Source organism: Nicotiana tabacum, chromosome 6 (assembly GCF_000715075.1).
Source record: "Nicotiana tabacum cultivar K326 chromosome 6, ASM71507v2, whole genome shotgun sequence".
Lineage (NCBI taxonomy): Eukaryota > Viridiplantae > Streptophyta > Magnoliopsida > Solanales > Solanaceae > Nicotiana > Nicotiana tabacum.
This window is the reverse complement of record NC_134085.1, coordinates 204,384,747-204,411,062: the sequence shown is the minus strand read 5'-3', so window position 1 is coordinate 204,411,062 and position 26,316 is coordinate 204,384,747. Positions and strand designations below refer to the sequence as shown.

The 26,316-nt window shown below is 36.8% G+C and overlaps 2 protein-coding genes and 1 long non-coding RNA gene across 5 annotated transcripts; 2 read left to right on the top strand and 1 right to left on the bottom strand.

Moving 5' to 3' along the window:
* Positions 1–4,978: 4,978 nt before the first annotated feature.
* LOC107809559 (uncharacterized) lies at positions 4,979–9,833 on the top strand. 2 transcript variants are annotated; one of them, XM_016634216.2, is made up of 10 exons: positions 4,979–5,130; positions 5,220–5,289; positions 6,106–6,173; positions 6,615–6,676; positions 7,560–7,641; positions 7,813–8,046; positions 8,264–8,392; positions 8,467–8,528; positions 8,606–8,722; positions 9,498–9,833. In XM_016634216.2, coding segments are annotated over exons 1-10 (864 nt in total). In that variant the 5' UTR covers positions 4,979–5,091; the 3' UTR covers positions 9,499–9,833. The 2 variants fall into 2 exon arrangements, with proteins under 2 accessions (XP_016489702.1, XP_016489701.1); XM_016634215.2 differs by having other exon boundaries at positions 9,492–9,833.
* Positions 9,834–10,175: 342 nt separating this feature from the next.
* LOC107809558 (golgin candidate 2-like) lies at positions 10,176–16,786 on the bottom strand. Of its 2 annotated transcripts, XM_016634213.2 has the most exons (10): positions 16,497–16,786; positions 15,196–16,350; positions 13,923–14,033; positions 13,724–13,783; positions 13,016–13,073; positions 12,505–12,548; positions 12,301–12,393; positions 11,482–11,607; positions 10,921–10,968; positions 10,176–10,826 (listed from the first exon to the last, which is right to left on the bottom strand). In XM_016634213.2, the coding sequence occupies exons 1-10, from the start codon at positions 16,548–16,550 to the stop codon at positions 10,461–10,463; spliced, it is 2,115 nt and encodes a 704-aa protein (XP_016489699.1). In that variant the 5' UTR covers positions 16,551–16,786; the 3' UTR covers positions 10,176–10,460. The 2 variants fall into 2 exon arrangements, with proteins under 2 accessions (XP_016489699.1, XP_075112611.1); XM_075256510.1 differs by lacking the exon at positions 10,921–10,968 and having other exon boundaries at positions 10,176–10,866; positions 11,462–11,607; positions 16,497–16,785.
* A 2,253-nt stretch (positions 16,787–19,039) lies between these two features.
* On the top strand, positions 19,040–26,080 carry LOC107809557 (uncharacterized). Its single transcript, XR_012711134.1, has 2 exons — positions 19,040–19,586; positions 25,741–26,080. It is a non-coding gene; the product is annotated as an uncharacterized LOC107809557 (long non-coding RNA).
* The last annotated feature ends 236 nt before the right edge of the window (positions 26,081–26,316 follow it).

Sequence of the window (26,316 nt, the reverse complement as noted above, 5' to 3'; positions counted from 1 at the left end):
TATATCTTTTTCGCTGTGTTTAATTCCAACAAAATAAGTTTAAAATCAGATGGTTAACTCGAAAAATAATATTTTTATTAAATAAAGATTCATATATATTTTTTATCTTTAAATATATTTTTTAAATTAATATAAATAATCTTTACAAAATAACTAGAGAAATAAAATTAAGGAAATTATTTTTGTAATTCAGTGTTGGGCCCATGCTCAGCATGAGTCATCCCTCCTCTAGTAATATTACAACAACAACAACAAACGATCCAGTATAATCCCACAAGTGGGGTCTGGGGAGGGTAATATGTATGCAGACCTTACCCCTACCCCGAAGGGTAGAGAGGCTGTTTCCAGGAGACCCTCGGCTCAAAAAAAGCAACAGGAGCCGATATATTAGTACCATAAAAAATGCATAATACAATAACAACAATATAAGAGATATGAAATACAGAATACGAAATACGAAATAAATAGCTGGTATAGTAAAACTAGCAGGTAAATCCCTGCATCAATAGACGACCAATTATATTCTTAGTGTAACTCCTAACTAGCTAGTCTCACTCTATTGTGCTGTAGAAATATTCACAACTTTCCCTTAACCTACAACCTTAATGCTCGACCTCCATAATTCCCTGTCAAGGGCCATGTCCTCAGTAATCCTAAGTCGCGTCATGTCCTGTCTGATCACCTCTCCCCAATACTTCTTAGGTCGCCCTCTACCTCTCCGCGTGCCCACTACAGCCAGTCGCTCACACCTCCTCACCGGTGCATCAGTGCTCATCTTCTGAATGTGCCCGAACCATCTGAGTCTTACTTCCCGCATCTTGTCCTCCATGGGGGCCATGCCTACCTTCTGTCGAATATCTTCATTCCTAATCTTATCCATCCTTGTATGCCCGCACATCCACCTCAACATCCTCATCTCTGCTACTTTCATCTTCTGGGTGTGTGAGTTCTTTATCGGCCAACATTCAGTTCCATATAACATGGCAGGCCTAACCACTGCTCTATAAAACTTACATTTTAGTAATGGTGGCACTTTCTTGTCACACAAGACTCCCGACGCTAACCTCCACTTCATCCACCCCACCCCTATACGGTATGTGACATCCTCGTCAATCTCCCCGATCCCCTGAATAACTGATCCAAGGTACTTGAAACTACCCCTCTTGGGAATGACTTGAGAGTCAAGCCTCACTTCAACTCCCGCTTCCGTCGGCTCAACTCCAAATTTGCACTCGAGGTATTCCGTCTTCGTCCTGCTCAACTTGAAACCTTTAGACTCAAGAGCATGTCTCCAAATCTCTAACCTCTCGTTGACGCCGCCTTGAGTCTCGTCAATTAGAATAATGTCATCAGCAAATAGCATGCACCATAGCACCTCCCCTTGAATGTGATGAGTCAGTGCATCCATCACCAGGGCAAATAGGAATGGGCTGAGCACAGACCCTTGGTGCAACCCCGTAATAACTGGAAAGTGTTCAGAGTCACCTTCTACTGTCCTAACCCGAGTCTTAGCTCCAGCATACATGTCTTTAATCAACCTAATATAGTCAACCGGGACCCCTTTATCCTCTAAGCAACTCCATAAGACCTTCCTAGGAACCCTATCGTACGCTTTCTCCAGATCAATAAACACCATATGGAGATCCTTCTTCCTATCCCTGTACTGTTCCACTATCCTCCTAATAAGGTGGATAGCTTCTGTGGTAGATCGCCCCGGCATGAACCCGAACTGGTTGTCTGAAATAGACACCGTCCTTCGCACTCTCATTTCTACCACTCTCTCCCAAACTTTCATGGTATGACTTAGTAATTTGATGCCCCTATAGTTGTTACACCTCTGGACATCACCTTTGTTCTTATACAACGGGACCATTGTACTCCACCTCCACTCTTGAGGCATCCTATTAGTCTTGAATATAACACTAAACAATGCAGTAAGCCACTCCAAGTCTGCTCTACCCACACACCTCCACAGTTCAACCGGAATTTCGTCTGGCCCGGTAGCTCTGCCCCTTCTCATCTTACGCATTGCCTCCATGACTTCATCGATCTCAATGTCCCTACAATTACTTAATTCATGGTGACTGTCGGCATTCCTCAATTCCCCAAGTATAATATCCTGATCCCCTTCTTCACTTAAAAGTTTATGAAAGTAGGTCTGTCACCTCCTCTTAATTTGGTCATCTCCCATCAAAACTTTGTCGTCATCATCTTTTATGCACCTCACTTGGTCCAGGTCCCGAGTTGTCCTCTCTCTCGCCTTAGTGAGTCGGAATAACTTCTTCTCCCCACCTTTGTTCCTTAGTTCCTTTGTTCCTCTAGTAGTATTAGAACGTAAAAATTGTACGGGACGCCTTATTTGATCGTTCCCATTTAAATTATACCCATTTTTTTTTTGAAGTTTTAACTTCTCCTCAAAGTTACTAAAAGCTGGGGATTTCGAGCATGCTAATATTCTGTGTCATGTTTGTTCTTTTGTCCTAAGAGATTCACGAAACACAGTATGCATTTTGAGTGAATACAATTGGGTATGTTGAATGGAAAAAGCAGTTATGGGTCCTTATTTGAATACGATAATTAGCAGCAGTAATGGGTCCTTGTTTTCGATATGTTTTTTGCTAACTAGTAATTCTTTAGAAGGTAGGATGTTCAACGTCGAGTGTTGAGTCTATCCAAATTGCGAAGCTTTGCCTTTGAATCTGTCCAAATTATGATGTTTGACTCTGAAGTTTTGCCTTCAACTCTAAGAAGGCTGAAGTTCAGTTACATATAAAAAATTCGCAAGTTACAAACAAAAACTTCAGCTTTAGAGTTTAAGTTTGTCAGTTACAAAACAAAAGTCGTCAGTTACAAAAATAAAAACTTTAGCAATTACAAACAAAAATTTCAGCAAATAGAGAACAAAACTTCAGCTACTATGCTTAAGTTCAACAATTACAAACAAAAACTTCAGCACACTTGCTACTTCAATCCCGTCTACTAGAATGCTGAAATTTTGCGTGATTGTCTTTGCTACTTCAGCCCCCTATGCTGAAGTTACGCGAAAAAGTGGGTACGCTTGCATTTTTTCCAAAGCGGGCACAAGTTAAAACGTGACCCAAAAAACGAGTATAGATGCAAATGCCCCTATTAGAACTGCTAGTAAATCATACCATATAATCATATGGAAATATAATAATATCTAATTAACTGATTTCTTTCCTTAAACAGGTAAACAGTCAAAATGAAGAAGCATTAGAAAAATCAATGGACAGCCTGCAACTACACTGGGAAGCTTCTGAAATAACTTTTCTCCTCCTTTGTTCTATTTGTTCTTACCGGAAAGCATGACCCTTTTGAGTGAACCCAAGGGAATGCCTTGAAATTAGGGGAAACGGAAATTGTATCTCATAGACGGTGGCACAGTTCTTCTCCGTAACACATGAAAGAGATAGAAGAAAGGGTAACACAGTCTTTTCATATTAATTTTAATAGACTAGTAGTTACTATTGCTAAGCATTAAAAATGCTGGATAAAAAATAAACACCACTTTAAAAAGTGATTACCCCACACAATTTTTACATTATTTGTTGCCTTTATCGACTAATCTTTTAAAATTAATTGGAATTTGACTCAGGCAATTGTACATTGAGTATGTTAACACCTTTCTCTCGATCAATACAACCTCCTTAGAATTTTTAGTAATTTGTTCCTAGGATTCAAACAAATTCAAAAAGGTTTTCCTTCAAACAAATTACGTAATAAATTATTAGTTAATTAGTTTATTCCTAATACTCGCTTCGGTCCACGATAAGTGACAAATTTACTTTTTTATTTTGTTTCAAAATAAGTGTCCATTTATATAGTAATCAAGAAAAAATTCAATTTATTTTTACAAAATTACCATTATGTACGTATTCCTAAAAAGTTATTTACTCCTCACATTTGAGAAGAGAAGTAAGTGTTACTATAACTATGATGGAACATTTAATGAAGGTAATTTAGCCATATTAACTATTTTCATCTAGAATTTAGTATTTCCTTAATGGGTGTGCCCAAAGCAAATTGGACCGGAGGGAATAGGAGTTAAATAAATCTATAATGTATTCAAGGGAGAGGAAAATGTATACATTAGAGAGAGGTAATGAGGAATGGTGAGAATCATTTAATAAGCACAAAACTTAAGTACTTTGGCAACAAATTTCAAAATTTACACACAGATAGAAATATTGGCTGGAATATGTTCATAGCCTAATAGATTGTTTGGATGGTTGTTCCCGTTGTATTGTTATCCCAAGACAATGTTTGTTTTGAATGTTTCATTAAAATTGGTTGTATTGTATTGTTAAATTCATTGTTCCGGAACAATGAAAAGTCCCCATTTTTGAAACAACTGATTTGGTGTGGTGGGATTGTTTTCTATTTTTTTTCTAATTATGTCCTAACTTATTACTCCACAATTCTATTTTAACCTTTACATTTTTTTTATTTTAACTCCAAATCTCAAACCTATAACCCATTTTGTTTTTTTTTTCCAAAACTTTTGCCGCAAACGTTAAAGGTGTTTTGGGGCCTTCTGTTTTATTTTTTCTCCTAATTTGCTTTTAACTCAATTCTAATTAGCTGTGCTCCTTTGTTTTGCCTTCTTCTGTCTCACTCCTTTGTTCTACTTTCTTAAGGTGTTTTGCCTCCTTGTGTTTTGTTTTTTAAAATTATTTTTATAGCATAATTTTTGATAAATTTAATATTTAAATAATTGAGGGTAGTTTAGTAAACTTATCAGTTACAGTACAGTACAATACAGTCAAATCAAACAGTAAAATATTATTTAACAATAACAAACAATACAATCTATCCAAATATTGTATCCATAAAATAATAATACAATACATACAATACGATATAATACAATACATCATTATAAAACGATGGAGAACAATGATCCAAACAGAGTGTAAGTCGTCTAAGGGAAAGTAGCATAACAAATCTTAACCACACAACCCAAGTGGTGACGCGGTAAGGAATTATACCACAGTGATGAATAATAGTAATAAACAAAGAGAAATTAATTAATCATTAGAGAGACAACTACACTCTTGGGTTGGAAGAGGAATGGACTCCAATTTGTTGGGCCTCACTGCCATTGTTACCGTAACCGCTTTCTTCTTCCCTGTTTGTTTCTGTAGGAGCACTCTCTGCGGCTTTGAATAATGATGTGATATTCTTAATTGTTTTTGCAGTTGGGTTATCAGTTTATATTTTTCGTTATCACAGCACTCCTCAAGTTTGATAAAGTTACTGACTTTGCCGGTACGAATTATGATATCTTCATCACCTTATCTTTTTGTTTCTTTGAATTTTCTCTTTCATGTTCATGAAATTCAATGAAAGGTTCATTACTGACTTAAACTTTAATGGCCTGGAAAGACACGTTGTTTCGTTCTTGTACAACTTTCTGGTATTGTTTTCTCCTATGTTTTGGTTGAGGGGAGGTGTGGAATGGGGCTATTCTTTTCAGATTTGGTAAGTGCTCTTTTATCAGTGAACCGCAGTGACTCTTTATCATACATGATAATCAGTATTTTATAGACGGTAGTGTCATAGCATTTCTTGTTTATTGTAATCTTTGTTTAATTACTGGAACAGTGAAGCAGAATCATTTTCTGATACAATTTCTTAGAGATGTCAATCAATTCTTTTAGATGCCTTCACACACACACACACACACACACACGCACGCAAGTGCATTAGCTTTCTGATTCTTATTTTAACGATTATTGGACTAATTCAGACTCGATTTTCCTAGTTATAGGCGCCATGAGTTCACTTATACTTCACAAGTTGCCTCTTAAAACAGCGGGATATGCCAAAATTTGGCCTTAGATTCATGACAAGGTTATCATTATTGGGGATAAGTTTTAGATACCTACTACATTAATAGAGTCTCGTGGCCTGTCTACTTTACGTACCTTAACCAATCCATTCATCGTGCACCATGGTAGTATTTTCGATGGAACAGCTCCGTTATGACTTCCAATCTCTGACTTAAAATTTATTTTATGCTTATATTGTGCCGGTTTCTGGGGATGCTTTTTAACTAGTTTCCTGTCAATTATTTTGATACAGGAAGTACAAACTTCATTGTACTTGCTATTTTGACCTTGGTACTAAATGGTTCATGGTACTTTCGACAAGTAAGATTTTGCATCAGTTTGTGATTTACTTTGATTTAACAGTTTGGTTATTTTGTTAAAATGTTATTTACAGCCCAGGGCTTTGGCAGTATTTACTTTCCTTCCCCTACGGAGAAAAAAAAACACTTTCCCTCCCCGAATTCCTTTCCTCTCCCCTAGGCCCCATATACAGTTAGTCAGTTACCAGGAGCTTGGGACAACCATTTCCATTTCTGTAAATGGGAACATTTATTCTTAATAAGTTGAATTTGGACAGTATTAGCTTTAGAGCTTCCCAGTATTCGACCAAAGAACTTAGTTTTTGGGCTGTTTGTTTTTGTTTCCCATGCATTGTTGTCATTTCATGTTTATTGAAATCTGCAGTGTGCTCGAATATGTAATTGAAAGTGCTCAGGATATTGTTGCATAAGATTTATTCTGTTTGGTCATTCTGTCTTTCAGGTGATTTTGTCTCTGTTTGTAGTGATATGGGGCCTTCGATTGGGGCTATTCCTATTAATGAGGTAAGGCCAGTATATACTATTTACTATTAAACTTGTCTATTTTATTTTCCTTATTTTGCTTAACTATTATCATCATTTAAAAAGAAATAAGAAGCTATATTGGTCCTTTTATTCCAGATTCTCCTTGTAGTGCTCGCAATGTCGTAGAATTATAAATTCCTATGTGATTATGATCCTTTCAATATTCTAATTGTGTATAACGTTTTCCAACTTTGGTGCAATCGTCTTAATCTTTTGCTCGAATAAGTATACAAAAGAACACTATGATAAGTACTCTTGATCTTGTGGGAACACACTGGGTATGTTGTTGTTATTATTGATAAGTACTCCTAATATTATACTACCTCTATAAAAATCTTCCAATATGTTTTCTCAGATACTTCTACAATATGGCCAATCTATTTCCATCCCGTCTGAACTTGAATTGCTATTTTGAGATCTACAAACAATCCGGGGAGGAAGAGAAGAAAATATAGGAGAACGGTAGAGAAAGCTAAAAAAAAAAAAAATGGTTGGGGTGAGGAAGGCTAAGTATAAGGGAAAATGTATGGTCAGCTCACCAATAATGTAGAAAATTCCTGCAAAAGAAAAAAGAACTATAAAGATCCCGATCGAGAATTGTGCGCATGTAAGTTCTGTAACTGGTTTGAGTTTGTTTGAAGCTTCCATAATTATGCGATGGTGAAAATCTTGAATAGAAAGAGAAAGTTTGTGACTTCCTAGTGAAGATAACTCTACGTTAAGAATTTTGAAGTTACTATACCTCACTTCTTTATTTTTAAGCATCTTTTCACATCTATGGATGGTCTATATAGTACCTTTCAAACAAAAAGAAAAAAAATTGGACTTTCATTAGCTTTGTCTTTTCCCTTCTTCATATCAGGATATTACAGTGGGGGGAGGACAGACGTTTTGATGACAAACGTGACAATCTTGGAAAACTGGCAGTATTTTGGATACTTCAGGTTTTGTTTTCCTTTATCCAAACACACTTGTAAGTTATCTTGCTCTATTTTGGTTTTGTGCTCTCAGCAGAAAGAGATATCTCGCTTTGGTGAATGAATACTTATTTTTCGCAGGCAACAGCAGAATGAGATATCTTGCTTTTGTGAATAACGACATATTTTTTATGGCAGGCAATCTGGGTATGGACTGTTAGTTTACCAGTGACAGTTGTTAATGCAAGCGACAAGCAGCCGCCTCTTCAGGCTCAAGACATCATTGGTTGGATTATGTGGTCTAGTGGGATTTTGGTTGAGATTACAGCTGACCAACAAAAGTTGGCATTCAAAAACTCCCCAGAAAACAGAGGAAGGTGGTGCACCGTTGGCCTTTGGAAGTATTCACGTCATCCAAACTATTTTGGTGAGGTTAGTCCTTTGAATTGTCTTCTTATTTAGAAAAAGTCCTTTGAAGTGTCCCCTCTATGTTTTCTGAGTTTGTAGAAGTTATTGTGAGTGTTTTGATGTCCGTGAGGCTCAACCTGATAGAGCTAGTGATGGCTCGCTTGTTTTCTTGGTTTCAGTTTTCACATTTTTCCAGTTTCATCTTTAACTGGACCAGCTAAAAATTTATACTGCTGTTCAGATTTTTCTTTGGTGGGGTGTTTTCCTGGCTTCCACACCGGTGCTGGAGGGTGCTAAATGGCTTGTTGTGTTTGGACCAGTATTTGTAACCTTGCTGCTTCTTTTTGTTAGTGGCATACCCCTGCTTGAGGTACAACCATTCCTTTGTCTTACTACATTTGCCTCTAAACATGAACTTATGCTATTACGTGCCTCATTAAACAGGCATCAGGTGATAAGAAGTTTGGAAATGTTGCTGCATATAGATCATATAAGAGAAAAACTAGGTCGGTTTATAGTTCTCAGTACTATTTCCTCTGATTATCAATGTAAAATGGTAAAATTGATATAATTACTGTTTCAGCCCTCTCATTCTGCTGCCTCCTGGAGTGTATGGGAATCTTCCTCAGTGGTTCAAAGCCATACTTCTTTTTGAGTTCCCTTTGTACAGTCGCAATCTTCCCCAAGAAGAGCTAAGCTGGTAAAACTTAAATCTTGTGCTCAAACGTTTGTCCTTCCCAGTTTTTTCTATTTATGCATATGACATATGTTGGCTTTAGGTGGTTCTTTTCTTCAGTTTAGTGAAAGCAGCCTCTCTGAACTTCTGGAAAGTCAACTTAATTCACTCTTAACATTTTGTTGATATGTAAATATATGTGTGTCATAACTACTCGTTTGCTGGGACTCAAATCTCAAGTTTTGTAGTACACAAGGCTAAACCTTAACTGGACGTGTATTTTGTTTATCCCTTTTTATTGGTTAGATCAAGATTCTTTCATGTATTCGTCATGAGTGGAAATCTTGCAATCATCATGCTTAAAATCTTGCTTTTCTGATGGTGATTCTCTTTCTTTGTTTTGTGTTGTTTCTTTTTTCTGTGTATTCTCGACGATTCCGGAAGATACACGAATAATGAGATTTTAATTATCCTACGGGCTTGTTTCTGACTTATTTCCCCTTGAAGGACTTCCTCATTCTAGAAAAATGTCTTTTTTCCTTCAGTGGGTGATAATGGTTTCCAGCTTTTCTTTCCTTTTTTTTTTTTTTTCCTTTTGCCTTCTATTTTTCAGTAAAGTTGAGTACATAAGGATTCTTCTTCCTGTACTATACTTTTGCTTGTTGCACCTTGCAGCTACAATTGGTTTCACTTAGAGCCTCTGGCGCATGTGTGATTTTGTTTATTTGCAAGATTCAACTTTATTTCGAAGACATTGTTATGGAATTGTAAAGAAATTTTTGTTGTTTGCAAGGAATAGAAGAAGCCAGCAAGGAAGCAGAGTAGAACCGAAGATGAGTTGACTGCTTAATTTGTAGGATTTCATCCCAGTGCAAAAAGTTTGCTATCTGCCCAATGCACATATGCTAGAAACCTGCTTCACTTAATTATTCACTTAATTTGGCTGTTCAATAATGTAAATTTTTTGATCAAACCCGATCTCTTTGGTTGTGTTAGTCAAATGTCTCCAAACTTCTCTTGCTTTGTTCCCCAATTGTATTTTGGATTGATCATTGCATTCGCATAGTCGAGTAAACTCGTACATAGCTTGCTTAGTGTTCACTGACAATAAAGCCGCAGTTCAAAGTTCATATGTTTAATGCTTGTTAGAGTTTCTTTTTACTTTGCCCCTCTCGGCGTCATCCAACCTTTTTCTTACTTATGCCTTTTGTAGTGGCATGTTGTAAGTAGTAATATTTGACACACGCAAAAGACCTAAAATATGCGTCATTGAAGAAATGTGTTGCTAAATGTGTTTTTCATATAAACTTCTTAACACTTGACCACAAGTGACAAGTATTCACTTTAACTTTTACCTCTTATGGTTAAATAATTTGATTTAGTGTGAACACCAGATACAAGTATTTTCCATCAATATTTGCAACTTTGAGGGGAGGAGGGAGAGAGTTATATATAGGAAGAGAAACGGATAGGCGTGGAGGTCTTAACAGTGAGGAGCTGTTCGAGTTTATTACCATATCTAGATCACTGAATTTCTATTTGCCATGAAAGCCATATCGACCTTTAAAACTTATACATTCTTTGACCTAGATATACAAGGAGGATCATCCATAGATGTCATAATCATCTGAGGTTTGTTTAACAAATTGGTGCATTTCTATACGTCTGTGTTTTTGGCTGAGGTGGGATGGAGATACTGAAAGGACCCCAAAACAAAAATGATGGGTCCAACGAGCATGACTCAACGCATCAACAAATGATTTCACATGCCTCCCGTTTTATTGATATTCTCCAAGGAAATAACTGCACCAGTGGAGTCTTCAGAGACAGGAGCATGAGACATTAAAATGTATATGACCCAAAGATGAAGGGATACAAGGTAAACCAGAGACAATAATTTTGCGGGTGGATTTCTTCTGAGAAACACCATTCCGGCGCAGAAGATGGAGTCCAACTGCCGAATCAGTGATCCCAAATGCTGCTGGCCGGATCGCATTCTTTCTTCAAACAAAGGCCTCAACTTTGAGTTGGAGAGCTCCCACAACCCAGACTCCAAATCACCCATTGATGAGGTACTGGGAAAATCAGTTAACATAGACTTGTTTTCTTCTAGCGACCTTGAAACCGCCTAAATATTATATGAAAAATTGGATTGAGCACTCTGTGAACTATCTGCTATTACAATTGTAATGGAAATATCTTATTTAAGGATATAAATGTACCTCAATTTTAAACGTCATTGTGGCCTTCTCAGAAGACAGTGCCTCAACCTACAGTAACAAGTAAACTTCAAAAACTGTCTATTATCCATGTACTATCATCTGCAGAAACCAGGTAATGATTCCCTATTGGAAGTTAGCATGTTTGTGAGCATTTACAGGACTAAAAGATAGTTCATCTGAAAACACTGCTGTTCTTCACATATTTAAGAATTCCAGATTCACTATACAACAGCCCTTATGAGCTGCATTGCAACAATTCTTCTTCTGCAACATTGCTTTTATGGTCTTAGGAGCACTGGCCGCCATGGCCTAAACAAAAGTCAAAAGACTTTTAGCTCATAGTTCAATTGGACATGTAGGTCAGTGGCTAAGATAAACTGCAGTATATCTACTAATAGGAAGGTTTGCATTTCGGCATATTGATTATAGAACAGATTCATTTGTTTTGTTAACCAGCAAATATAAAAAGTATTAGACAGCTCGAACATTTAAAAAATCAAGAGCAAGACTTCTTCCCAATAAAATTCCATATTCGAGTCACAGTTAATTAAGAGGAGGAACCTGAGCTTGTTTCTGAATCAGATGATCAGTCAATTGACCAAGCCTCCGCTTGAGCTCGATTTCCACTGCAGTTGGGTTTTCCAGTTCATGCTGTGTTGTCTCAATGCTTCTTTCCAGTGTCTTTGCCTGAGATCCAGCCGTCACATCCACCGAATTAGATGAGTTTAACATCATAGAGAAAGCAAAGCAATAGCCATTCTATTTTCGATCTTGCATACAACTCAATCATGCTTTTACACTCTTACATCAATTTCTTAAAATAATGTCCACTAGCATCTCCGACATACTAAAACAGTGTTTCAATTTCATGCTTGCAGTCTCTAAATATTAGTTATGCAGGATCCACCATATGCAAGGCAAGTATTCTACAGAAGAAAATGGTCTTTTTCTCATAGCTGTAGTATCACATAAAACATTTACATACTAATTACTAACACAATGGTTCATATGGCAGCAGTAACGATCAGGTATTCACAAAGTAGACATATTTTCTGGGCCAAAACCCAAATAGTAGCGATTTTCCAACATTTAAATGTTCTAGCAGAAGTGCTTCAAATAAAGATGGAATACAGTGAATACCTATGTTGCGCGGACTCTCCAAAATACTGCCGCACCCATGTCGGATTCTCCAAAAATACACTGCTTTTGGAGAATCCGACACGCACCCGGCGATATTTTCGGAGAGTCCGAGCAACATAGGTGAATACACGATCCACTCAGATCCAATGTTTCCAAAGGTATTATGCTATCCTGGTCCTATATTAGTTCAAAAAGATCCAGCAGAGAAGTAAATTTGGATGGTGCAAAAAGTTGGGTCACCTTTTCCTGCAACAATCCCAATTTATCTGTTAAAAAAGAGTGCTCTGCTTCAAGTATCTCTCTCTCCACTTCAACCCCTTTTGAAGCCACTAACTACAAGTAATTTTCATTGAAAAGAAAAAAGTTAGAAGATAGGGAAAAGGAAAACTTAGTTATCTTAGAGATAAATCTGCTTAAAGACAAAGAGAAGCCGGCATTGCTTACTTTTTCACCACTTCCCTGTGTCCCAGATATCTCCCTTCTCAATTCTGCAAGACAAGAAGATCATGAAAAAGTTTCATTGATATATTTGTTGTGAAGAAACCTATCTTAGCAAAAAAAAAAAAAATCATTTTTACGAACTATTTGTCAATCTCAATCTTTTGTGCTTTTATTTTTTCAACCAATGGATCTTATTCAAGAAAAAGATGTGATCCTACAAGCTGACAAGAAAACTGCCCTATGAAACATTAAATCAACCAGCCACATATATTGCCATGCAAATTTTACTACGTTGGTGTCTCAAGCAGGGTATGCCACATAATGATGTCACTGTACATTGAAAACTTTAACATAAGTTGTCTGAAATTCATATTATCACGCATAACCACAGATCTGTTCAGTTTACAAATGCACATCCGGAACACAAGTATGGTTATCACCTTTTTCTGACTAGTTTTAAGAAAAAGTGTGACAAGGTAACAACTCTTGATTCAGTCAAGATCCAAGAGCATACCTTCATGAACCGCTTCTTTTGACTCAACTTGTTGGCGTAGTTCAGCAACCTGATTAATCTGAAACATAAATATCAAACACTAGTTAATAACATGCTTCCTTTACAGTTTTCCAAAGTGTTGATACTCGAGCAGATACAATCAGAAATAGTAATATCTGGAGTTGAAAAAGTAATTGATTCATGCTAAAGTTCAATTTAGTAATACTTTCTTCAAGCTGCTTTATTCTTTTAGAAAAAGATAAAATAGGGGAGTACGCTATTATGGTGCGAATAACATATGAAGTCTTGGTTCACTTGCTCAGAGCAACATATTGTTATTCTAGGTGAACTCACTTATTTGTTCCTTCATTCACGTTTATTGGCAACAACCTTTATTTTACTATTTTTTTTTGGGTGGGAGGTGGGACAAAATTTAATGGCAACAACAAGCGACACCCCCCCCCCCCCAACAAAAAAAAAGGAAAAAGAGGAATAAAAGAGAGAATATAGATACTCCACAGGACCAAGGTAGAGAGCTGCAAAATGAAACAGCTATAAATAAGGAGTTATAAATATTCTTTACTTATGAAACCGTATCACACAAATGATATCAACCCCCAAAAAGTGCGAGAGATAATGTGTGTAACTGTTTTCATCTCGTGGAAGCAAAGTACAACAGTCAATAGGATTTCCAAATTCTGCTGAAACAAGGGTTAATATTTCATATACCTCTACTTCAAGATTCCATTGAACAGAGGCGAGATACCTTGCAAGTTCAGCATTTACAGTCTGCAACAAATAGCTAGGCATTAAAATCTGCTATGATTATCTGGAGGAATACTTTAACCATAATAACTATCCAAAATCCCTTGCCAGCTTGCCCAACAATTGAACATAAAATATGTAAAAGCAGAATGATTAAGCAAACCTCAAGCTTTGCTAATCGTGTAAGAGTTTCCATTCTAGTACTATTATGTTTCTGCTTCTCCAACTCAACAGCTTCCATTGTTTCCATCATTTTCGTCTGTAACTCAGAAGCCTATAACAAAGAAGTAGTCATAAGCATGGTAGTTGGCCATAACATTGAAATGCCCAATAAATCTTTTCTGAAATTCTGACTTTTTAACAGTGAAGAATGTTGGTGGACGTAAGAAATGACAAGGGAGAATTGCAATTTTATGCATGGAAAGAGAAGATTAGCAATAGAAGAGGCAGTACTCTCATTCCCGATGTTTCCCCAAACGACTCTGTTCGTTAACTAATCAAAGACCAGATACAGTTTCATTGTCAAGTTGTTACAATTGCAAGGCGAATGAGAAACAATGTATACCTTTGGTTTGCAGATTCTAGTTCATGCAGGACACATTACAAGAAAATGAAGGAAATTTTCCTCCAGCTCTTTTTTATCCCCCCTTTTTAAAGAGTCGGGGTGCTCTGAGAAAACTGAAAAAGCAGGTGGACCAAAATGTAATCCAGTCCAGAAGAAAAAAAGCAAAAGCAACTTTTGAAAAACCTTTACAAGCTAAGCCAGTAAGGGAATTAGCAGAACGGTAATAATATCTTTATTGTTCTACTTTTCCAACTTCTATTTTAACAAGAACAAGAATAACCAAAAAGTTTAGCAAACAAGTTCTTAGGAGACCACGGAAAAGGTATGATCAGACCGATGCACAATATAAAATGAAGTGGTCAGAACTTTAATATGATATAAAATGAAAGCGTAATCAGAAGGGGGAAGTAGTCAAGAATGCAACTAAGCGTCTAAGCTTATCAAGGTAACATCCCTATGGAGTTTGAATGAAATTGCCCAAATCTTACTTCGACACCAGAGACCTTTATATCCTTCCGGAAGCAAGTAAAAAGAAGCCTATGAAAAATGGACAAATTCCAGTCAAAATTATGTAACTAGAATCATAGAGGTTGATGCTTCTTCTGAAAGAGTTTCCTGTGCCAAATGCACATTTTATCTTAAACTCCAGAACAACAATTTGATTATTTACATTACTTATCCCCCCAAAAAAATGACTGCTGCCACCAAGTCTTTACATCTTGAGTTAGAACTGCTCAGTCATGTGGTTGGGGGAGGTAAAAGCTTTCCTCTGAGATAACAAACTGACTTTTATGGTATAAAATAATGATTTCACAAGATACCAGGAAAGTAAACTACATAACAACAGGAAACAGAAAGATCAAGTATTTACCTCTTCAACTTGTTGTTTGGCCCGCTGTTCAAGTATTTTTTCTAAGCTCTGTTTCTCCCCTTCCAATTTAGCAACCATGTTCTCACGTTCTTTTATAGCTTCCATTGCTTTTGCAGCTGCTTTCTCCGCCAGGATCTGCTGCCTTCTTCTTCTCCTTTCTTCTCTTTCACGTTCACTTTCCGAGTCTGATGAAGATGCTGAATCTGTCTCAGAATCTGATTCTCCGTTGCTAGGTGAAGAAGAACCCATCTTTACAGAAGTTGAAATCTGAGAGTCCATTTTTGGTCTGTCAACCATAGCCTTCGCTGGCCTAATGCTCTTATTGTCATCCAGCTGATTCTTTATGTCCAACTCCTTATCAAGAGTGGCAGACCCCATCACAATGCCAAGGCTCTTATCTCCAGAACGACTATTCACCGGAGACTTCTTTACACCCTTAAAATCCTCCAAATACTCATTCTTCACTTCATTTTGTTCATCCTTATTTCCACGCAAGGACTCCACATTCTCACCTTTTCGATGAAGGTCCCTTCTGTCCAAACCTTCCCCCCCATCAATTTTGAGATTAACACTTGAAGTTACCGGCATTCTATAGCCTGCATTGTTAGCTCTTCTCTCTAACCTGCTACCGTCTACCTCATTCTCTGATTGACTATTTGATCCTTTAACACTCTTAACAACCTTTTGAGGTTTCTGGCTCCTTTTCCCTTCCACAGCAAGCAAATTCGACCCGGATCCCAAACTCCTTTGTTTTCTACCATCACTCCTACCACTACGGATACCAGCCACTCCATTACTACCATTACTCGCCCCAGCAGTGGCATTTGAACTAGGTGCACTTAGCAATTCAGTCCAATCAGTATCAGTAAGAGCATTGGTACTCGACTTAGGGCTCGAATCTATTGGCGTGACTGCCTCCTTTTGAGGCTTATAATTACTATTGCTACGAAAGCTATTATTCTTATCCAGGCTAATAGAAGTTGAATTACGATCAGTTCTGGATTTCGTGATTAAATCATCAGTTTCGAGGCTTTTCTTCTTCAGCTGGTCCTTAAGTGGCTTATTTTCATTGGTTTTAGCTATGTTTTCGCGATCTAGGTCATCAGATCGTTGCTTCTCACTCTTACGGAGTGAACCAGCTGCTTGCTGATCTATCTGAACCACTCGAATGAAATATTAGGGAAAAACAATTAGATACACTACTACTGAATAATACTCGTAAAAATGAACAAAAAATCAAAAGTAATTCCACTAAAATCCTAATACAAATAGAATCAATTTTCATGAGAACAAAAAGGAACCTGTTGAAGTAGATTCTCGGCGACTTTGAGCTTCGAAGAGATCCAGTGAGCCATGGCCGTAGGTTTGTGTACTGTCTTGTCGGGGAAGATCAGAACAGTGGCTATGTACAAAATTGAAGCATTGTTAGCGAAATGCTGCTGTGTATTTTGATTGATTTCAGTTAAGAGGAACTGAGTCTCAGAGAGAAAAGCGTGCAATGGTCCGAGCCGTTTGGTAACCACTTCTTCTGAGTGAGTCGAATTCTCCCCGGTCCGAACTCAGGGGCAAAATTTTACAAAAAGAGGACTTGAAGATTTTTAGAATGAGTAGTCGGAGATAATATATTTTGTATTTACTAATTAGGGAACAAATATTGCAAATGCTCTCTTGCTCAATTTCTCAATGTTCCTCCTCTTAATGAATTTCATTTTGTTCTTTGTTCCAATTTTAAATTGTATTTAATTAATCATTTCACAAATTATTCATCCTACCCTTTATTTTGAATTGTCCTAAATTTCTGCTTACTTTCCTAAAATAATAAATGTTTCATTAATTTGCATTTTCCAAAAATAAATTAGATTAGCATATATTTTATAGAAAATGTACTTTTAACTCATTTATAATATTCACGTCAAAATCAAATAAGAAACACGAATTGGATGCATTACTTAAGCTTGCTCAAACTTCATTATGTTTAATTTTTTTGGGTTCATGTTGTATAATCATAAAATAGTTGGTATTTGTTAGAGAAGTTATAGCTTTCTTTTAGTTTTACTTGCTATTATAAATAGCAATCCTGCGTCTAATTCATGAAAGAGACATTAGTATGTATTTTAGAGATTAATGAGAAGTATTGAGAACTAACCGAAGACTTTAATGCTATATGACCCATCATTCAACCAATCAGATAGCAGTATTTGAGATTTTATAATTCATATATCTATTGGATCTTCAAAAAGAAAGAAGTTGATCAAATAAGTAGAACTGTTTCATCAGTTATTTAATTATTATTTTTTATCTCTTATATGGCCGTATCCTGTCTTGTTCCACTGATCAAATACGCGATTGTGCTAAGTACAGAATTTGTTGATTTTATCAATAATTTCGTCACATTCTTTTGCGTCTGTGTATGCTATGATGAAGAATATGTGAAGTTTTAATTTGTTTCTTTGTGAGTAATAGTGTGTAATGACCTGGTCGGTCGTTCTGAGAGTTGTATCCCCGTTCTTCTATTACTGTTTATTTTGTGCTTTATAGCTATTATGTGACTTGTCCGGTAGTCGGTTCAGGTCCGGAGAGATTTTGGAATGAATTGAGACACCAAGTCTTAAGGTTGAAAGTTTAAGTTGAAATGGTTGACCGGATGTTGACTTGTGTGTAAACGACTTCGCATTGGAGTTTTGATGGTTCCGTTAGCTCCATTGGGTGATTTTGGTCTTAGGAGTGTGTTCGGATTGAATTCTTGGAAAGTTGGATCGAGAGTGAACTTTTCGGCATCGGGCTCGGATTCCGATTCCGAGAGTTGGAGTAGGTATGTGGTGTCATCTATGACTTATGTGTAAAATTAAGGTCAATCGGACGTGATTTGATGGGTTCGACGCCATTTGTAGAGTTGAAATTTCTTAGTTTCAATAGGCTTGAATTGGGGTGTTTTTTTATGGTGCATGATGTGATTTGAGGGCCCGATTAAGTTCATATGATGTTTTAGGACTTGTTCGTATGTTTGATTGAGGTCCCTGGGGTCTCGGGCTGGTTCCGGCTGGATAACGGATCAAAAGTTGAATTTGAGAGGTTGTTGAAGCTGGAGTATGCTGGTGTAATTGCACATGCAGAGCTTTGATCGCACGTGCGAACTCGTAGGTGCGGGTTTCTTGCGCAAATGCGAGTTTGGAGGGGAGAGTGCAGGTGGTCACATGTGCGAGAGAATTACCGCATCTGCGTGGCCGCAGATACGGCGATGGGAGCGCAGAAGCGAAAATGGAACTGGGTCCGCAAAGAGGGGCAGTTGTAGACATGTGATTTTTGACCCTCCCCAAGATTTTTTATACTTTAGCATGTAAATATTTAATTTAGGTCTAATATCACTATTTCAACTAATTTTGACTCTTTTACTTTATTTTATTACAAGAAAATTAAAATTACAAAGATATTTTATTTTATGTACCTTTCATAAAGTAAAAAAAATACAAAAATAGTATCTTATTTTTATCTTTATATAATCTTGAAAAATACAAAAAATATATAATAGTTTCATGTTTTAATATAGTTTAGTTTAATTAATTAGAATTTATTTTTGCATCATGTAGTATAGTTATCTTATATTAAAGGAATTTAGCTATGGTTTTAAATAATAATTTTGGAGTCTTCTTAGCCCAAAATTGAGACACAAAAAGACATGGTCCAACCCAATTACCCTTAGCTCATTCTTCCCAACCCATTAGCTCATTTAAGTGCAAGATTTAATCCTAGCCATTTATTTTTCTTCTAATCCAATGGTCATCATCCCTTCCCACTTTCATATAAAATAACCAATTATAAAATCCCTACCCAAGAAAAACGGCGCAGGAGCTCTTCTTCATTTTGTTCTTCATTTCTCCAAGCTCAACAATCAGACCCTTACCCCTTAACGGCGCTCCATCACCGCTACCTCCTCCTCCATATCCAGACCCCTCATCTCCCATAATCAAAAGCACAAAAACACCAGCCTTTCTTCTTCATAGGGAACCTTAGGACCTAGGAAGCTAAGAGTTTACCCCATTTCTTTTGACAAAGAGCAGCGATGCTCAAAAGAAAAAGAAAAATATAAAAAAATCAGCCTCTCTAACTCATCCTCTCACTCTCAACGCGCCTAAATACAGCTGTTGAAACTTAAGAATTTCTATAACTCAACTTCAAACTCCCCAGAAAGAAGCAATCAAGTGTCGGATTTGAAATCACATAGCCGATTCAGCAGTTCAACCTTTCTTCTTCATAATCTATTTGGTTTCCAAGGTTATTAGAAGTTGTAGATGAGCTGCTTGTTTATCAATTTGGACTGCGCTGGTTGCTGAGTTTCAAATTTCTGTATCTCGCCTTTATCCAGTCCTTTAAGCTGGTTCTCGCATAACCAGGTATTTACTTGTGAACTCGTTTTTTTTTTTTGTTTTGGCCAATATGAATAAATTCTGATATTTTCTCTATGAAATGTCAACCCATTGTTTGGGGACATGATTGAACCTTTCTATTTTCTTTGAGGCCTTAAATATTGAAAGCAGGATTTTGTGCTATAACCTTTGCTTCTTTAATTTTGTTGATTGGGATTCGCTGTTTCAACTTGTTTCAACCTGAATAAGCGTCACTTATTTGCCTCTCAGATAAGGTTCATGATGTTTGAAATTGATAGTTTGTGGTTTAGCTCTTCAATCACCAGATCTGTAGTGTTTCTTGGATATTAGTGTGTTATTTTTTGATTTTTTTAGGCAAGGGTTCATGTTGGAATGAGTTACACGTGAAGCTGGAATTAGAGCTACTGTAAATTGGTTGTAGCGTAGCTATAGATCGTGTTCAGTATTATAATATGATATGGTCACAAAACTAAGAAAATCACTAACTTTGTAGTTTAATTCAGAACTGATATCAATTTCATTTTCTCATAGTTGTATGTTTAGGTTGAATATGATTTAGCTAATCTCAAATTGTGATGGTCAGCTTTAGTAGTTTGCTTTAAAGTTTGGAATCAAGGTAATTGGCATTTTTCGGGCATCAGGAATGAGATTTGATTACATCTATGCTAATTATGTTATTTGATTGGCTTGGAATGCTAGTAACAGGATTAGGCCGTTAATAATCATGAACATCGTATCTTTCTTTAGGCGCAATTAATAAACCATCATGACTATGGGTACGGTTCACGTGACATAGTTATGATGCCTAATTCCTAAATTTGGGGGTGCATTTCATGTGACCCGATTATAACAACTTCTAATAATAAAACCCTTTGAAATAATTTGAGGTGTGCCATGCCAAATAAAATCCCTAAGTCCATGGCCCTCATAAAACTAGCTAGCTTTTATAGAAAAATTGAGGTGTGACATGTTGAATAAAATCCCAAAACCCATGGCCCTCACTTAATTAATTTTTAACTCTTTTAAAATCGAGGTGTGCCATCAATTGAATTTTTTATGGCCCTCGCAAACCTGAAAGCGCGTAGTTGCTTTAGGCGCGCTATTTAAATTAATTTCCTTAAACTCGGGTGTGCATTTCATGTGACTCAAATCCAAATCTTAACAACGTCAAATAGAATATGTCTCAGACTGCGGGTGCATTTCATGTGGCGCGGTCAAAAGACGTATTTTGGTTGACATTGAAATCTTCCTAATAATAAATAAAAGCGGTTATAAAGTTAAAAGGCACATAGGTTCAAAATGTTCTAAAATCAGATAATATGTCAATAATGACAGTTGAGCGACCGTGCTAGAACTACGGAACCTGGGAATGCCTAACACCTTCTCCCGGGTTAACAGAATTCCTTGTCCGGATTTCTGTGTTCGCGGACTGTAAAACAGAGTCAATCTTTCTTCGATTCGGGATTTGAAACTGGTGACTTGGGACACCATAAATTATCCCAAGTGGCGAATCTGAATTTAAAAATTGATAATCCCATTTCGATTGTCACTTTAATTGGAAAAACTCCCTACATCCCCTCTCGGGTGTGTAAAAAGGAGGTGTGATAACAAAGGCGATGTTGCTGGGGATCGAACCCAGAATCTCTGGTTCAGGGTTCAAGAATTCGAGCTTAGAATAATTGTTATATTTGGCTATATTTATTATCTGATTTTATTACATGTTTGAGCCTAATATGCTAAATGTTGCTTTTACCGCTTTGATATTATCTGAACTGTATATAAACTGATACAAAACTCTTCCTCTCTCTGAGTCTTCTAAATCATGGAGAAGTGTGCACTTCGTGTGACTTCTCTTCTGTTAGAGTCATATCCCAAATTTTAGAACGAGGTTTGGACAAGTTGCAAAGCCGGTGAAGCTTCTGTATTCCCGGTACGCTGCCTCCCCCATCGGCTCGAGCTGTCCGCTTGGGTAAGCCAGGTCTAGAACAAATAAACCCAGGTTTTTAAACCTAGTATAGCATAGCCTAATGTCGGATCCCTAGTAGGAACGCTTGTTTGCATCATATGCATTTTGACTTTGGGACTCAACACAGGGGTTGGGTCCGTCTAGGACAAGTGTACCCAAAAATCAAAAGACCATCTTGATGCATCTTACGTGCTACTTGCGTATCTGTCTGTTTCGGCTTGCATGTTGACTGGCTTCTAGAATAGGGAAAGAAAATGAAAAAAAAAAGAAAATAAAAAAAAAGGAGAAATAAGAAAAAAGAAACAAAAAGTTAGAGGTAGGTATTTAGAAAATTCTGAAAATCTGCCAAAATTCTGGGGAAAAAAGTCATTTCAAAACGAGCCAAAATTTTCAAGTGTCATGTTTTCCTGTTCCGTCAAAACTGGGCGAACTATGCGGATCTGATTCTCGCCGGATGTGAGATACGTAGGCAAACCTCATCGGTTCCGGCCCATAATTTTCAAAAAAATCCAAAAATATTTTCATTTACTTCCTCTCTAGAAAAGTCTTTTTTTTGAGACCCCAATTTTCAAAAATCCAAAAAAATATTTTCCATTACTTGCTTCTTTAGAAAGCCTTTCTTTTAGACCCTAATACAAAAATATTTTCTTTTAATTTATTCCAAAAATCCAAAAAAATATTTTCATTCTTCTTTCAAAATTGAGAAGAAAATTCAAAATTCAAAATATTTTCTTTGTTTTAGAAAAATTTCTTTCATAAATTCAAAATAAAATTCCTAAAATATTTTCTTTCTTCTTTAAAAGTTTTTCTTTCGAAATTCCAAAAAAAAAATCCAAAAAATATCTTTCTTCTTTAGAAGTCTTTCTTTGCAAAAATGCTGAAGAAAAATCAAAATCAAAATATTCCATTTCTTCTTTATAAGCCTTTCTTTCGAAAAATCAAAGAAAAAAGTCAAAAAAAAGTTAGTTTATTTACTTTATTCATGATCTTCCCGAACTACGCAAGATCTGATTCATGTTCCCACATGATACATAGGCAACCCCCATCAGGTTCGATCACCATTAAAAAGAAATGAAAAAAATGAAGAAATGAAAAAACACTGATAATAATAAGGACCGACTGAGTCCATTCTAACATATTTTGTTTTGAATTGTGAAGAAAGTTGAGGTGGTCGGTTTGTGGTAAGCTGGAAACACAAGATCCAAGGAAAAATGATAACTGACATCGAAACTATTACAAGTGCTCAAAAGACTCAGGGTCAGAGGGTTCAACAAGAGTCTACTGTGTTTGAGAAAAATAGAATACTGAAACAGCAAATGACTGAAATGTGTCAAGCATGGGCCAGTGATCAAGGACAGCCTCGTCATGAGTCACAATTTACTACACAGCGAGCAATACCACTCTCCTGAGTACCACTCGTACTTGTTTGACTTTCCTGCAAACATTGAGAAGCCTGCCCGAAAGATGGTACATGAAGAAATGACCCAAAGAGCGAAAAGCTTAGAACAATGGTTGAAAAACATGCAAGGGTTGGCATGTCAAAAGAGTATTGCCTTCAAAGATCTATGTATGTTCCCCGATGTCCACTTGCCGCCTGGTTTCAAGACTCCCAAATTTGAAAAGTATGATGGACATGGAGATCCTATAGCCCACCTGAAAAGGTATTGCAACCAATTGAGAGGTGCGGGAAGAAATGAAGAATTGTTAATAGCTTATTTTGGGGAAAGCCTTACAGGAGTAGCATCCGAATGGTTTATGGATCAAGACACATCTCGCTTGTATGTCTGGGATGACATGGCACAGGCCTTTGTCAAACAGTTCCAATACAATATTGACATTGCCCCAGACCGCAATTCCCTTTCAAACTTGAAGAAAAAACCAACTAAAAGTTTCAGGGAATATGCCATTAAATGGAGAGCAAGCAGCCAGAGTTAAGCCACCCATGGATGAGCACGAGTTAATGATTGTGTTCCTTCAGGCTCAAGAGCCAGATTATTTTCAAAACATGATGTCCGCAGTAGGTAAATCTTTCTCGGAAGCAATCAAAATGGGGGAAATAATTGAGAATGGTCTTAAGAAAGACAAAATTATAAGTCAAGCAATTCTCAAAGCCGCAACTCAGGCTGTCCCGATTAAATCCGATAATTTCAGTGGCACGAATGAGAAGGATGAAGAAATCATGATGACAACAGGTTTGAGAAGAGGTCCCAGGAAAACACCTCGAAGGTATGTACAACCTCATTAGGTTTTCCATGACTCCCCTGAGCATTGCTATCCACCTCAGAATCCACAATACTTTGTCGCTCCGCATCAGTATGTTGTCCAGCCACCAAAACACCCCAGAAGGCGATCACGAGCATCACAAAATCTCCACCAGCTTCCACAAAATTTTTAGGTACCCTATAACCCACATCCAGGCCAGAGGTATAGAGGGGAACAAAAGTTGAAAGATAATTTTACACCAATAGGAGAGTCCTATGCAAGCTTGTTTGAGAAGTTAAAGCATTATGACATGATTGCACCTATTCCTCCAAATCATGTGGACCCACGTGCATGAAGCTTTGGCCCTTCTAAAAGGTGTGAATACCATTACAATGCCCAGGGACACAATGTTGAAAGCTGTCGGGATTTGAAAAGAGAAATAGAAAGGATGATCCAGGAAATCCTGATTGTGATCCAAGACAGTGATACCCAGAATATCGCACAGAATCCTTTACCTGTACATGATGATGCACACTTTGTGGGGATGATGCGTGGTGACAGGGAGTATGAGAATCCTCTTAGGAATTTGTTAACTGAAGTTAATGATGTTGAAATTGGAGAAGGCTCTGCTGATTCTGATAAGCAAATTTGCGGCTAAATGTCAAGCCTAGCAATTGAAAAGTCATTCCCTCTGTCACACCTCCTTTTTCCGTCCCCGCGAGGGTATAAGGAGTTTTTTCCAATTAAAGGACAATCGAAACGGGATTTATTTATTTATTTCATAGTCGCCACTTGGAAGATTTAGGGTGTCCCAAGTCACCAATTTAAATCCCGAATCGAGGAAAAGAATGACTCTGTATTACAGTCCGCGAACCAGAAATCCGGATAAGGAATTCTGTTAACCCGGGAGAAGGTGTTAGGCATTCCCGAGTTCTGTGGTTCTAGCACGGTCGCTCAATTGTCATATTCGGCTTATTTATCTGATTTTTATACAATTATGCGCTCTTGTGCAAGTTTTAACTCTTTACCACTTTTATTATTATATTTTAAAAAAATGTGAACATTGTTTAAAAAGAACATGTGTTTGGATTACGTCGCATAAAATGCACCCGTAATCCGGAACACATTTTTTATTCAATGTTTTGGGATTTGGATTTGGGTCGCATGAAATGCGCACCTGAGTTTAAGAAGGTAAGATTAATTAAATCGCGCGCCTAAAGCAATTAGCGTATTATTATTTCTGGGTAAGGCCGTGGAATTTTGCTAAACGGCTCATCCCGAAGTCTAAGTAATTTTAATTAAACATTTATCGAGGGCCCCGCAATTTGTGCGTTTTATTGGGCGAGGCTCATCTCATTTATTTTAAAAGGATAATCCTAAAGTGCATACATTTTTTCTATTAAAATTGTCTCTACGAAATGAAAAAGAAAAGGTCTTAATTTATTTACATGCTTGAGTTGTTATAGTTAGGTTTCGAATATGATTCATAAATCCTGACAATGATGCAAGCAGGGCAGTCCGTTGCCAATGCGGGCCTAGACCCAACATGTATGGCATAAAACTAGACCTGGGCCGTCTTATTCACATGTTACTACCTAGTTACATTATACTAGGCATGTTCTCAGTTTGTCAAATTAAAAAAAAACTTAGCAATCTAATTTTAATCCTAGACCATTTACATGCTGAAATTAACCAATATTATTTAACTAAACAATATTCCTACCAAGTTCCTAAATGGCCTATTCGTTTGATTTTTTGACTAGACGGAGTTACTACACCATTTATTTATTTTTAGGCAATATATAGATAGTTCATCCGTTAAGCTATCGTCGGATGTTCCACTATATATATTAAATAGCTACATGATTCTGATTTTTGCAAGCTAAATAATTTATATATACAAATAAAATTCAGAATATAATTAAATTAAATTTATAACTTCAATTCTTCATTTTCGTATTCATGCTTCATATTTCGGTTTACAATAACCAGCGTGTCAGTTGTGTACATGATATTGGAAGCAAAAGAAAAGGGAGATCGGCAGAAATTCGGTAGCATACAACAACAGCAACCCCAGCAACCAGTAACAACCAGCAACGAGAAACTTAGTGACAGATTTTAAAATCAAGACAAAAATCCAGAAACACCAACAACAATCAACGGACAGAAGCAAAGGGAATCTTTTCAGATTTTGAAAGACTAGTTAGTGTTTAACCCTTAATTTCTGAATCCGTATATCAGAATATTTGGATTGTATATCAGGTGTATACTATTCTTCTTTTGAATTTCCAGAATGCTTTTCTTTTTATTTTCTGAAGTCTTAGTATTTTTCGGAATTTCCTCTCTTAAAATTTTCTTCTGTATTCTGTCCTCTAAAATCTGATTCAAGTTTTTCTTATTTATCCCATCCCAAAACACTTTAATCCATTAATAAAATCATCATTTTCTCCTACCAAACCCACTATCTTCTCACTCATCCCCTTTTAATACTACTACCTAATGTTTTGTCCCCCACTTTATTAAATAAATACCACATTATACCTTGTCCCCCATGCTTATATTAAACAA